Source organism: Sus scrofa, chromosome 12 (genome assembly GCF_000003025.6).
Source record: "Sus scrofa isolate TJ Tabasco breed Duroc chromosome 12, Sscrofa11.1, whole genome shotgun sequence".
NCBI lineage: Eukaryota > Metazoa > Chordata > Mammalia > Artiodactyla > Suidae > Sus > Sus scrofa.
The window spans coordinates 59581910-59595842 of NC_010454.4; the positions used below are offsets into that span (position 1 = coordinate 59581910).

At 51.0% G+C, this 13933-nt stretch overlaps 1 protein-coding gene across 9 annotated transcripts in view; it reads right to left on the reverse strand.

Annotated features, from left to right (window-relative positions):
* SPECC1 (sperm antigen with calponin homology and coiled-coil domains 1) overlaps positions 1-13933 on the reverse strand; it is a 238825-nt gene that overhangs the window by 115132 nt on the left and 109760 nt on the right. Inside the window, exon 1 of one of the 9 annotated variants that reach the window (XM_021066296.1) lies at positions 12883-13088. The exons of 7 other annotated variants lie outside the window; for them this stretch is intronic. In XM_021066296.1, coding sequence (XP_020921955.1) covers positions 12883-12922 — 40 coding nt within the window. In that variant the 5' untranslated portion in view covers positions 12923-13088. Of the gene's footprint in view, positions 1-12882; positions 13089-13933 lie in introns of those variants that run through there. One more of the 9 variants, XM_021066301.1, reaches the window with a different exon arrangement.

Below are 13933 nucleotides of genomic sequence, written 5' to 3' on the forward strand. Positions count from 1 at the left end.
GCAGATAAAACAAGAGGGGACTTTCAAGGGCCCTGGAGGTGGGTGGCACTGGTTCTTTGCTGGATAGAGTTTCAGGTCAAAACTTAGGACTTTCCAGGTTTGTCATAACCCCTATCTTAACTCTCATCCGTAATTAGGCTTCATTTGGAATCGGTGCTGGAAACGAGGGAGCACAGAGAGCGGCGGTGGCGGCGGTGGGAAGACTCACTTGTCTAGAGAAACAGAGCAAGGGTCGGAAGAAAGGGGCAGAGGCAGAGGGACGCAGGTAGGAGAGGACTGACTGACAGAGGAAGCTAGGACTCGGGGGGCGGGGGGTCTCTGGGACAGGCGGGACCAGGACAACAGTGGGCAAGGGCCCCGTGCCAGCCCCCCCAGGGGTCGCCCCGGCCCAGGGCATCAGGTTATCTCTGCAGTGGCCTGGAAGGCGGAAAAACTCTTTCCATGAGACCAGCTTCTCCCTGGATTCCATAACACAAAATGCTTTTTCAAGCCTCGATGTTAAGTATCTGGCCCATCACACTCATTCTGAAATATCAAACCTACTTTCTGCCGAGAATGCAAAAATGCCCTGGTAATGCAAGGGGCAGCTGCCATCAGCCCCTCAAAACCCTGCTCTGTGCTGGGGGCTCTGCGCGGGGCGGGGGGACGTCAAGTAAGACGGACACAGGCTCCCAAGAGGTTCCCACTGAGCTGGCGGGGCGCCGGCCGCCGGTCAAGGTCTTCGGGAAGGGGGCCGCCGGGGCTGCGCCGGCGGGTGGCCGGGAAAGGACATCCTGTGGAGGGCGATGGCAGGCCGCGTGAGCCGGGAGGTGGGGCCGGGGGCGGCCCGGGGAGCGCCTTGTCAGGGGACCTTGCAACGCCCCCAGTGCCCCGTGCTGCTTCTGATGCGGCCGATGGCTGGGCCCGGGGACCACAGCTGCGGGAACACCTGAAGGACAACGGGATGCAAGAGCCCTGGACTCGTGGGCCAGCAACACACTCGGGCGTCGCTCTCCACGGCTGAACTCCCCGCCTCCGCCATCCCCAAAGCGTGTCTCTCAGAAAGTTTAAGTGCAAGGTCACAGGCTGCTCGAGGCAGAAGCGACCCTGCACACACAGGCGACGAGGGCAATGAGAGAACGTCAACTGACAATTCACCTTCCCTGTTAAGGACTTTTTTCCAAAAGGAGGATTGAGAAAAATCTGATTTAAAATTTCATGAGAAGGTCCCATGGTGGCTCAGTGTTAACGAACCCAGCTAGTATCCATGAGGACGAAGGTTCGATCCCTTGCCTCGCTCAGGGGGTTAAGACTCTGGCGTTGCTGTGAGCTGTGGTGTAGGTCGCAGACGCGGCTCGGCTCGGGCGCGGCTGTGGCTGTGGCTGTGGCCAGCAGCTGTTGCTCCAATTGGACCCCTCGCCTGGGAACCTCCATATGCCACGGGTGTGGCCCTAAAAAGACAAAAACACACACCAAAAAACCAAATAAAATATCATGAGGTGCACATTTTCAAACCAAGCCGATCCTGAGGCCTAAAAAGAAAAATCACCACCTCAAGGGGGTTGCTCAAGAGCTATTCTCCAAAGTCCAGCAACGGTTTCCGACCTTGGAACCCGTAATTCCTGCGTGCGCCAGCACATCTGTGTCGTGATCCGGGCGTCCAGCTCTGGGATGTGAGCTCAGGGCGCATATACCAAGAGGATGAAACTCCCCTGGCTTTATCGTGAATGTGACCCCCCCACACACACTTTTTTTTGGCTGCACCCAGACATGCGGAAGCTCCCAGGCCAAGGACGGAACCCAGGCCACAGCAGCGACAACGTCAGATCCTTAACCCGCTTTGCCACCAGGGAACTCCGTGACCTTTTCATAAAGCCTTGTTTCTGGTTTTCACTAACTGAAAGTGCGCTACTGCTCTGTATACACCCCCCCACACACACAGGTGCAGGCACGAATATGCACATTCACACACAGACACACATACACGAACACACACGCGTGTCTGTGCTGGTTACCTTGTTGCATTCTCACTAGTTCCAACAGTTCTTCAGTCAACCCTCCTGGCTATGCTGAGAGGAGAATTACAGCCTCTATAAATAAAGCTAATTTTGTCTCATTTTTAAGAAACATTCTTTAAAAATCTGACTGCTTCGGCTGGTCTCTCTGAAAACAATGTCCTCCAAGGCACCGCCGTTTGGTTCCTGACCTCTGCAGGAAGGCTTTTAGTTTCCTGTTAAGCACGGTGTGTGTGCAGCTTTCAGGCCATTTTATTTATTATCTTCGGAAAGAATCCATTCATTCCTAGTAAATGTTTATGAGGTAGCTGTTAAGTGTTATTAAATGCACTACTGACATACAGTGAGACGAAAATTTTTTCTCTTTAAATTAACGATGTTGTAAATTCTATGTATGTGATAGCCTTCTTGGAATAACCTCCATCGTTTTCTTAAGCAGTGGTGTACTGTTTTTAAAAGGCATTGCTGGAGTAAATGTGGCTTATGTCTCACTCAGCACGAGCACATCTATACTAGTGAGTCCTCTGGCTTTCCTTCCAGCTCTCCCTCCAAAAGTCTTTGGTATCAGGAGTGGCATTAAAACTGTTAGCCTCCACCAAAATAAACTGAAAATGTTTTCCATCTTTTATGTACCCTCAAGTATTTTTCAAGCTTCTATTGTTTGAGCATCACCTGCACAATTTTGGCTATATTTGCATTTACCGGTCCTATTTTATATTTAATACCTTTCTGTATAAACTTAATATTGACTCACTTTTTTAATCAACCTTGTCCTAAGCAACATAGATTCAATGAACGAGTTCTAATGAACACATTTTAATTTAATTTTTAAAATAAGAAACAGAGAGTTCCTGTCGTGGCGCAGTGGTTAACGATTCCGACTAGGAACCATGAGGTTGCGGGTTCGGTCCCTGCCCTTGCTCAGTGGGTTAAGGATCCGGCATGGCCGTGAGCTGTGGTGTAGGTCACAGACGCGGCTCGGATCCCGCGTTGCTGTGGCTCTGGCGTAGGCCGGTGGCTACAGCTCCGATTCGACCCTAGCCTGGGAACCTCCATATGCTGCGGGAGCAGCCCAAGAAATAGCAAAAAGACCAAAAAAAAATAATAATAATAAAACAAAATAAAATAAAATAAAACAGTCATCAGTCTATACCTGAAATCACTACCCTCTGTACCCTCTGCAGTACAGTACTCCTCGGGAAGAGATGCACTGGACAGCGTGAACCCGCACAGAAACGCGACTTTTCTGAAGGCCTTCATCTAGACCACCTCCTGGGTTCAGGATTCCTCCTGGAGCCTCTTCTCAAGTTACGTTGCGGCGTCTTCCAAGATTACGCTTCTACCCAAGTGTTTCACTGCTTCGTGAATTCAAGAAAATTTCAATTTCATCAAAAACTTCTATTTTTTATTCTATTTTTAAAAAAATCTCCACATCTCTGAGAATATACATTCTTCCACTGCTAATTTGGGCTATTTGTGTCTTCCTTTTTTCTTAGTCTAACTACAGTTTTATCTACCTCATTGTATTAACAGGGAAGCTATTAGATTTTTTCCGTCGTTTTTTTTCTTTTTTGTACGGTCATATATTCATTTAACAAATATTTACCAAGTGCCAATCATGTGTCAGGAAACGTGCCAGGTGCTGAGGATAAGAAGGGCCATAATCGGCTTCATTAGTTTCTGCCCTCTTTACTTTCTTATGTTTTTGCTTTGTAGGGCTGCACCGAGGCATATGGAGGTTCCCGGGCTAGGGGTCGAATCGGAGCTACAGCCACCCGCCTACAGCCACGGTGACAGCAACACGGGACCGGAGCTGTATCTTCCACCCACACCACAGGTCACAGCAGCGCCGGACCCTTCACCCACTGAGTGAGGCCAGGGATCGAACCTGCAACCTCATGGATACTAGTCAGGTTCTTAACCCGCTGAGCCACAACAGGAACTCCTCTGCCTTCTTTAAAAATCCCCTCCTGTTTTCCCAGATTTATTTTGTTGTTTATTTTCCAGTTCCCTGTGTATAGCACCTAATTCATTTATGATAGCAAAAGTCTTCAGAGGAATGAATTTACTTACTCTTTGTAATTTCATGAAGTATTTCATAACTATCTTTCTAAATGATCTATAACTGAAAACGTTCCTATTTCGGTCAAAATATCCAAGCGGTTTTTTAGGTGTAACTGACATATACCATTACACAAGGTTCAGGCAGGGAACAGAACGCTGTGCTATGCGGGGCGAGGTGGTCACAGGAAGTCTGCTTACTGGCCGGTCCCCAACCAGGCACAGAGTGATGCACTTTCCCAGCAGCTCTCATATACACAACACGTACTATTGACCATGGACACCACGCGGTACCCAAACGGACTACGTTTTTAAAATTTCAATTTTATTGCTCTAATGATCACACAGGGGCCAGTGACATTTCCCCTAAGAGACGAATGAGGTTTTCTTTCTGCTCTAGGACAGACCAATGTTTTAACCATTCCACGAACAATCTGGAAGAACCATCTAAGACACACTGTTGAATGCCCTCATGCTCCATCTGAGTTTTTCTAGGCATGTCTCATATAACAGCACTTGCTTCGCGGCTTCCACTGTTGTGCTAGTGTACGGCATTTTGTAACTGCCATTTCTTTCTTCTCGAATTGCACTTTTTTTTTTTTTTTTTTTTTTTTTGGTCTTTTTTCTAGGGCCACTCCTGCGGCAAACGGAGGTTCCCAGGCTGGGGATCTAATCGGAGCTGTAGCCACCGGCCTACACCACAGCCACAGCAACGCAGGATCCGAACCACGTCTGCAACCTATACCAAAGCTCACGGCAACATCGGTTCCTTAACCCACTGAGCCAAGCCAGGGATGGAACCCGCAACCTCATGGTTCCTAGTCGGATTCATTAACCACCAAGCCACAATGGGAATTCCTTGAATTGCACTTGTATCAGTGTAGACGGTCCTGTCTGATTAAGGTTCTTTTGTGTGTGTGGCGGGGGTGTCTTTAACTGATACTATTGGTTCAGCAGCCAGTTGTAAAGTCAGACAAAGCCACGGAGATAGTCACAATGAAATTATATTTTGCTTTACAATCAAGAAAGATACCGCCTTACCCGACACAAAGTGCAGGAAAGTAGGTAGCCTCTATCAAGTCAAAGGCCTTCTGAGTCAGAGGGAAACTATTTACATATTTTAACTGCCAAAGAAGTGCAAACTCTAATCAAGTGATAAGGCGCCTGGAACAGAGATCTCGTCTCCTACCAGGAGCCACAAAGAATAAATAAAACATAATTTGAATTTGAATCTAAGGCACAAGGACATGACCACTTCCTGCATCAAGCTGCAAAGACAGTGTCGCAGAGACACTACAAAGACTTCTGAGCCTAGAACGCTACACCCCGGCAAAGCATCAGTAAGGCAGAAGGCGAAACAGAGGGATCCTCAGAGGCTGGACCACGCCTGGACCATCGTGGCATGTGCTCCAGCCACAGCAAGAGGTGCTCCAGCCACAGCAAGAGGTGCTCCAGGACCCTCTCCCTGCCCACGGTCTCTGTTGCTTAAGAAACCTCAGCAGGCTGAGAAGGCAACCCCAAAGTTACATGGGATAAAAATCCCAATACTGTTTATTATCTGGACGATAACACTTGGGTAAACATTTTAAATTCGAGAAGGGTTTAGAATCAAGTAGAGAAATAGTGAAAATAATGAAGCAAGTAGTAATAGTACTATGGATTGAGAAATACCTGCACTTTGGAATTATGTGTTTAATGTTCCAGAGAACTGGACCCACCAAGGGTTATAGAGCGGCCTCGTGGTTCCGATTTAAAACGTGTAACTGGAATGTGTACAATGCGTAAATGAGTCCCCTGGTGGCCTAGTGGGTAAGGATCTGGTGTTGTCACTGCTGTGGCGTGGATTCGATCCCTGGCCCAGGAACCTCTACATGCCTCAGGCACAGACAGAAAAAAAAAAAAAAAGAATAAAATGTGTAATTGAAAGTGTGCATCTAGGAGTTCCCATCGTGGCTCAGTGGTTAATGAATCCGACTAGGAACCATGAGGTTGCAGGTTTGATCCCTGGCCTCACTCAGTGGGTTAAGAATCCAGCACTGCTGTGGCTGTGGTGTAGGTCAGCAGCTGTAGCTCCGATTGGACCCCTAGCCTGGGAACCTCCATATGCCGCAGATGCGGCCCTAAAAAGACAAACAAACAAAAAGAATCACTATGTTTTTAAGAATAATTATTAAATTTTTAAAACTTTTAAAAACTAGACTTGTCAGTCAGACTTTAACAGGAACCTGAATATATTAAACAAATTCCATTGTTTAATAAATATTGGTTAATAAATATTAATCAAAGATTCCCTTAAATAGTGATTATTAAATTTTTCCTAATTTAAAATAACAAGATGCTAAACTTGAAAGCTTTCTTCCCAACTAGTTTTTTTTTTTTGGCTGTGCCCATGGCATGTGGAAGTTCCTGGGCCAGGGATCAAACCCGCACCACAGCAGTGACCCAAGCCACAGCAGTGACAATGCCAGATCCTTAACCTGCTGAGCCACAAGGGAACTCCTTGAACTAGTTTATTATTCACAACTTTAATTCTCGTAATTTTAAAAATCAAAGTAACATCTGAATAAGCTTTTCTGCAGCATATATATTTTGTTTTCTGCTTTAATCTAGAAAAAGAGGATCTTTTTTTAAGTGAGTTTAACCCATCACAGATATATTTGATTCTCATTTTTTTTACTATGTGTTATAACTGATCTTTTTAATCCTAAAAGGCTGCATTTTTCCAAAGTATGTCTCTATGGACACTAGTTCCACTTTGAAATTCTTCCACAGAACAAAACACATCTGAGAAAAATGCTGTATTATCTTCTTTGTGAATATTGTAAAGACTTCTGGATCCTTGAAATCTAAAACTAAGGACAACAGAAGCCAATAACTCATCTGCTCAAGCCCTCCAACCACCACTACTCCCCTCCGCCTTAACTCCACACCCCAAACTGCTATGAATAAGATGATACAGAGCATAACAAACAATTTTGGAAACAGAAAATACATTTGATGAAATGTTAAAAATCAACAGGAAAACTGGAAGAGAAAGGTGAACCTAGAGATGAGAGCGTACATCAAAGTTCAGCAACAAAGGATCACAGGAGATGCTCCTGCCGAAGCCAAGGAAAGGCACCAAAGAGAAACAGGATTCAAGAAGCCGTGGGCTCACCCAGGGCAACAGGACCAGAGGGCAACCACGTCCAAACCGCACACCGAGTCACAAGGCCAGGAATAGTAACAACGACGCTTCCGCAGCCCTTTCTAGGACAGGTCAGCCTGTTCTCACCCTTCATGTGTTTCAACCTATGAACGAGCACAACACCCCAAAGACGGAGATTAGACCACTACCCCTTTTCTAGGGTGAAATCACTTGCCCAAAGTCTCCCAGTGACTTAAGTGGGATCTGAATATGCAGTCTGGCTCCAGAGCCCAAGCTCTTAACCCTCGGGCCCCCCATCTTTAAGAAGAAAATGACTTCTCTGTAATGACCTGTCGAATCAAGACGGCTAGGAGAGGAAAAGCATGCTAAGGTAACTACTTTCGTTTTTAGGGCCTCCCTTGCACCTGTGATGTAAGGAAGTTCCCCACACTAGGGGTCCAATCCGAGCTGCAGCTGCTGTCCAACACCACAGCAACGCAGGATCTAAGCAGCGTCTGTGACCTACACCACACCCCACAGCCACAGAAACACAGGATCCAAGCCTCGTCTGGGACCTACACTGCAGCTTGGGGCAGCACCGAATCCTTAACCCACTGAACAAGGCCAGGGGTTGAACCCACATTCTCGTGGATACTGTCAGGTGCTTAATCTGCTGAGCCACAAGAGAACTCCAAGATAATTTTATTCATTCATTTGTTTATTTATTTAGTCTTTTTAGGGCTGCTCCCATGGCATATGGAGGTTCCCAGGCTAGGGGTCCAATCAGAGCTGCAGCTGCCGGCCTACACCACAGCCACAGCAATGCAGGATCCGAGCCGCATCTTCGACCTACACCACAGCTCACAGTAACCCCAGATCCCTAACCCACTGAGCGAGGCCAGGGATCAAACCCACAACCTCATGGAAACTAGTCGGATTCGTTTCCGCTGAGCCAGGACGGGAACTCCCAAGATAATTTTAAAAATAAGTAACAACAGTACTTTCCAGTCTCCTGACATCTTCTGTTTTCCTGCTGGCACAGATCACAAGCTGATGACAGACGCTCACATTTCTCTTCTACACCTAAAAGCACTACCTGGTTTTCCAGTGAGTAATAGAGAAGCGATCCTATAGTTTAAATGCTGATTGGTTTTCAATTTTTAGAACCAACCTACAAACATGCACAGAAGATTTAACAGTACGGATGAAGAAATAGAACATTCTAACCACTGAAAGTAGACCACGAATAGGTCTGGTTGGAGCATGTGAGTGGAAAAGATAGATGAAATTTAGGGACAGCATAGGCCCATTTACCTAGTAAAGAACTTGTTCAGAGCGGCTTGGTCAAAAAGCACACGTGGTAAATGATAAAAGATTGCCCTAGAATTTTTGTCTTTTGACTGAAAGTTTCTGTTTTTAACATTTTAGCCATGCCCACACCACGCGGAAACTCCCTGGCCTAGCAGGACAACACCAGGTCCTTAACCACTAGGCCACCAGGGAACTCCTGAATGAAAATGTCACACAGCAAAGTCAGAATTTTACAGACGTTTACAACGATATCCCCACAGCTTTTTTCCACCACTAACACTTGACTAACAACAGACTTAGAAAACTTAAGTATGACTGCAGGAATGGGGAGGAGAGGACTCTAATATTAAAAGTGTGCTTAATTGCTCACTTTCGGTGAGGGTTATTAGACAGCCTTGAAAGCTAATACACCAGGAAACATTAGAGGAACAGCATACTATGCAGAATTATAGACATAACTACCATTTTTTTGAAATGCATCCAAAAAAATACGAGGAGCTCCCGCTGTGGCTCAGCAGTTAACAAACCCGACTAGCATCCATGAGGACGCAGGTTCGATTCCTGGCCTCACTCAGTGAGTTAAGGATCGGGTGTTGCCATGAGCTGCGGTGTAGGTGGCAGATGTAGCTCAGGTCCCTCGTTGCTGTGGCTGTGGTGTAGGCCCTCGGCTACAGCTCTGATTGGACCCCTAGCCTGGGAACCTCCATATGCCTCGGGTGCAGCCCTAAAAAGCAAAAATAAAATAAGGGAGACTAATGGGTGGATAGCGGGATGAAGAGAAGGATGAAGCAAATGTAGCGAAATGGTCACTTCGGAGTCCACGTGGGGGGCCCACGGCTGCTCACCGTGTGATCTTTCCACTTTTCTGAGGACAGCTTCCTAAGAAGAGGCCGCCACAGACCAGACTGAGAGCGGATGCCCCCGGCCTCTGCTCGGCACTCGCAGACACGCATCCCAGCGCTCAGCACCCGTGGGGCTGGTGGACTGTGGCAGAGGAGCTGGCCCCTCCGGGCACACTGAGACCTCCCCACCCGCCGAGCCAGCGCTGAGGACCGAAGCCCGGGCCTCCCCGACGGCCCCCAAGTCACGGGGCCAGGATGCCAGGGAGAAATCAGCTTTTACGGTCGAAGGGGCTGTTTTGGAATCGTCTTTAACCACAGTTGGCACCAACTGCAGCGAATACAGACATTCCCTGAGGGAGGGAGGGCGGAAGCGTTTCCTTTTGTTTCCTAACAGCTGTAGGCACTGTTTAAACACATTTGTGCAAATTTAAAGCAAAGAGTCAGCAGGTAGCAGCCAGCAGGGCGAAGAGGCAGAGCCTTCTGAGCATCTTCCAAGGCCTCCTTCAGCGCACTGGGCACCTTCGTGTGAACATAAACTGGCACCCCTCCCTCTGGGTTGATCCAGCCTCCCCCTGGGTTGATCCAGCCTCCCCTGAGTGCACTCATTTCTTTCCTCCCAGATGCCCGTGAACAGTGCACAACCTGCACAACTGCCCAGCAGCCCCCTCTGGCCATGCAGGCGCTGATGACCTGCAAACGGAAGGTCCATTAACTGAGACGCAGGAAGTGAGCGATGCGCCCTCCTGTTCTGATCCCAGCTGCCCTCATTCAAGCAAACCGTCATGCCTTCGACGTGATCCACTTCTCCTGTTCATCCTGTGATACCAAAGACGTCACAATGACTCAACTCGGAGGATCGCAGACCCCACAAGGAGGACTCTTCTGCCAAGGCAGCTCAGGCCAAGGCTAGAAAAGCAGCAGCAGCTGAGGACCTGCCTTCGGCCCCAGGCCTGCCCCTGGAGGTGGGCGGGGTAGGGTAGGGGTTTGAGCTGGGCTGTTCCCTCGTTTGCCCTTTGACAGCCCTGCCCTGTCCCAGCAACGGAGGCCCCGAGGAGTCAGCCATGAGGTGTGCCGCCTGGATCTCTATTCGAGAAAGAACTTGGCATTTAGCTGCAAGGACGGTGGTTAGCTGACACCTCCAGCTGTTCGTGCCACCAGACTCAGCCTGGCTTTTGAGCTGAAGGCACACTTCTCCTAGGCAGCCTCCGGGAAGAGTGCCCGGGCAAGGGGACTTGGGGCCAGCCCTCTCTGCCCAACCTGGGACTGCTCCACTGCGCAGTCTGCTCTGGGGCTCCCCGGGTGGTTGGCCAGGGCTTGGTCACCGGCACGGCTCTCTGCCCACACCTGCTGCTTCCTCCTTCTCCCGGCAGGGGTGCGGGGTCTGCGTCCCAGTCCCAAGGTTTCCCGCCCAATTCTGCTCCCACCCCTTCTGTCTCCCTCAGGTGGTACCTCTAGTAACCCTCTTTCATTCCCAATTCTGTATCAGTGTCTGCGCCTCAGACGACAAAAGTGACACGACGCAGGAACCTCGTAAGACCAGCCCTGGGTGTGACTCTGCCTCGTCCAACCTCCCTGTCCCCTTCCCCTCGACCACTCCGCTCTGGGCCTTGCTCTGACGACCTGCTCAGGCACTTGTTCTGATTCTAGTCCAGGGCACAAGTGCCGGGGGAGGCCCCCGCCGTGTCCCAGCCCCACACACAGTAAAGCAGATGGAGGCTGCATTAATCTTTAACAAAACTCTCTTCCGGGATCTACTGGCACATTCGGCGGCATTTCATCACAGCCCCGAGATCACCTAGAGTTAAACACTCGCTCTCCACCAACAACGGCCTAGCGTCATACTCTTCCCTACACAGCAGCAGCTTTCCCCGCAGCAAATCCAACTGAGTTCCCACCCTGAAAAATAGTCAAATAAGTCACTGGCATAGAGTGTCCTTTTCATGTCCTTGCCATTAGAGCACTTTGAAAAGCAAGGTCACTCAGAAACTGGAACACAAGCACCCAAATTGCTCTTAAAACTACCAAGACGGGCAGTTTTCCTTTTGACACTAAGGAAATAATACACAATGGTTTTCACGATACCTGGGCATGTGCGTACTAATGAAAGGTGTTTTTAAAATGCTACGTAGCCTTTGCCTAATAGTTCATCACAGAGCTGTTTATGGCAAAGGCATTAATTTGCAAATATTGGCTGTTTTGCCCAAAGAAGTTTTGGCTGCGTGCTGTGTAACTCAGTCACCCCCAGGTGATCCACGCAGTACCCCCACCTCTAGAGTTTTTCTTCCCCATCTCCCAGTGCAGCGAAGTGTTCCACCCTGGTGGTTGTATCCGTCCAGGGTCACACCTCTGCCCGGCCTCAAGGACATGGCCTGGCCCCGCTTGGCCTCCCTTCTGAGGTGAGTGAAGAGCGACAGACCGAGGCGGGGAGACCCAAGTCCAGGCTACGGCACTGTCCCCAAGGAGAGGGATAAGGCGCCTGGACAAGTCGCTCCGCCTCTCAGGGCTTCAACTTCCTTCTTCAAACTCAACTTCCCGGCGTGTCTCAGTGGTTAACCAACCCGACTAGAATCCATGAGGTGGAGGGTTCAATCCCTGGCCTTGCTCAGTGCGTTAAGGATCCGGCATTGCATTGAGCTGTGGTGTAGGTCGCAGAGTGGCTCGGATCTGGCGTTGCTGTGGCTCTGGTGTAGGCCGACGGTTACAGCTCTGATTGGACCCCTAGCCTGGGAACCTCCATATGCTGCGGGTGCCGCCCTAAAAAGACAAAAAAAAAAAAAAAAAAAAAAAAAATCAGAGTCCTGACTCTGTCACTGAAACACACACCTGTCACCTGCCAGCCCAGGACTCCAGTCCTAGGTCGACCATCTCTCTCCAACTGACCAAGATGCAATTTCTGAGACGAAACGAAATCCCATTTGCCCCTGACAGTGCAGATATGCTCTGCTTTGCTTTTAAAATCAACCCCGCGGTCACCAGCCTCTAACTCTGTGCAGGAGGCCAGGAGGACCAACCAAGAGATGAAAACCAGAAGCCAGCTGCTCTCCAGCAAGCTCGCTCCATCTCGGAGCAAATGAAAATTTGATAAGCCAGGGAGCGTGCGGTGTCCCAGAATAAGCACTGGCTATTTTTGAGTAAGAAACAGAGTCTAGCCCCGGGTCTGAGGATGAGTAACCGATCTGCTGACGGGCCGCCACCTTCCACGGGACTCTGGAAAGTGTGGGACGCGCACAAGGACAATGCCCTCAAAGTCCGCACGAACCGCCGGCCCGCGCGCACGGCGACAGGAGGGCGACCCCGGCCCCCGCGGCCCCGCCCCGCCCCCGCCCGCGGCCCGGGCTCCAGGTGAGCCGGCGGCGCTTCCCGGTGGCGGCGCGGGCACAGGTGAGTTCACTGCCCTCGCGGCGCATTCCAGAGGCAGGGCTCCCCGCCCGGGAACTTCGCCTTCCGCGGCCCCCGGCGCCCGCGGGCAGCGCGGCCCGGCCCGAGGCGGTGGGGGAAGGGCGCCCGGCGGGGAGGGGGCGCGGCGACCCCCGCCCGCCGCACCGACCTGCTTCGGGGTCCTCGGGCCGCCCCGAGTGGTTGCCCATGCTCGCCGGCCTCCGGCAGCGGCCGGCCGGCCGCCTCGGACGGCGTGTCCACCGCGCGGCAGCTCCCGCCGGCTCGGGCTGGCGAGGCGGCTGCGTCCGGCGGGTCCGCTCCAGTCAAAGAAAGGGCCGGCGCCTCCGGTCCCCGCGGCCGCCGGCCGCTCCGCTCCCACTCATCTGCATGCGGCCCGCCCCTCATCTGCATGCGGCCCGCCCACCCCGACACCGGCGGCCCTCCTGACGCGGCCCGCTCCCCTTATCTGCATGCGGCCCGCCCACCTCATCTGCATATCGCTCTAGCCTTCGGGGGGGGCGGGGGCGGGGCGGGGCGCGGCCGCTGCCCGACTTCCGGCCCCTAGGGGCGGTCGCCGAGAACTGCAGCTGGACACTGCAGGCTGGAAAAACCCCACTGCGGGGAGGCTGAGGCCAAGTGTCACAAGAAAGGCACGGTCTCGCGCGTGAGAAATCAGACCTTCGGGAAAACCTGGGGATGGCGCAGGACAGGCGCTTCGGAAGTATTTTTTGGTACTTAGTACGTCTTTGAATGACCCAGCAGACGAAGAGACCGCCCCTCCTTTCGAGGAGGAGGTGGTGAAGGAGACGCCTTAACAAAGACTTCATTCTCCCAGGTGAATGCTGCCACCCGTGAGAAAAATGCACGCCAGTCGCAAGTAGAAACTGCTATCAGGAATGACTTAGGGAAATTACCCTGAACGACGTTCACAGCTGGCCGGACGGAGAAGACGCCCGGACCTCACTAAATCTTGCAGTGGAAGGTCTCTACTGGGGAAATAAATCCGTGAGCGGCACGGCTGCTCCACCCCTGCATCGCCTGAACACGGGTCCCTGCTCAGCTCTCCTTCAGCATTTAGGTCACTGCTGGTCACTCTCAGCAACTCACAGCAGTTCATTCCCTTGGCATCCAGGACATCCCACGCCCTGAGTTTTCCGCCGTCGCCCGGGTGCTCGTCTCCGTCCCCTTCACTGCCGGCATCTCTAGACGCCGAGTGCCCA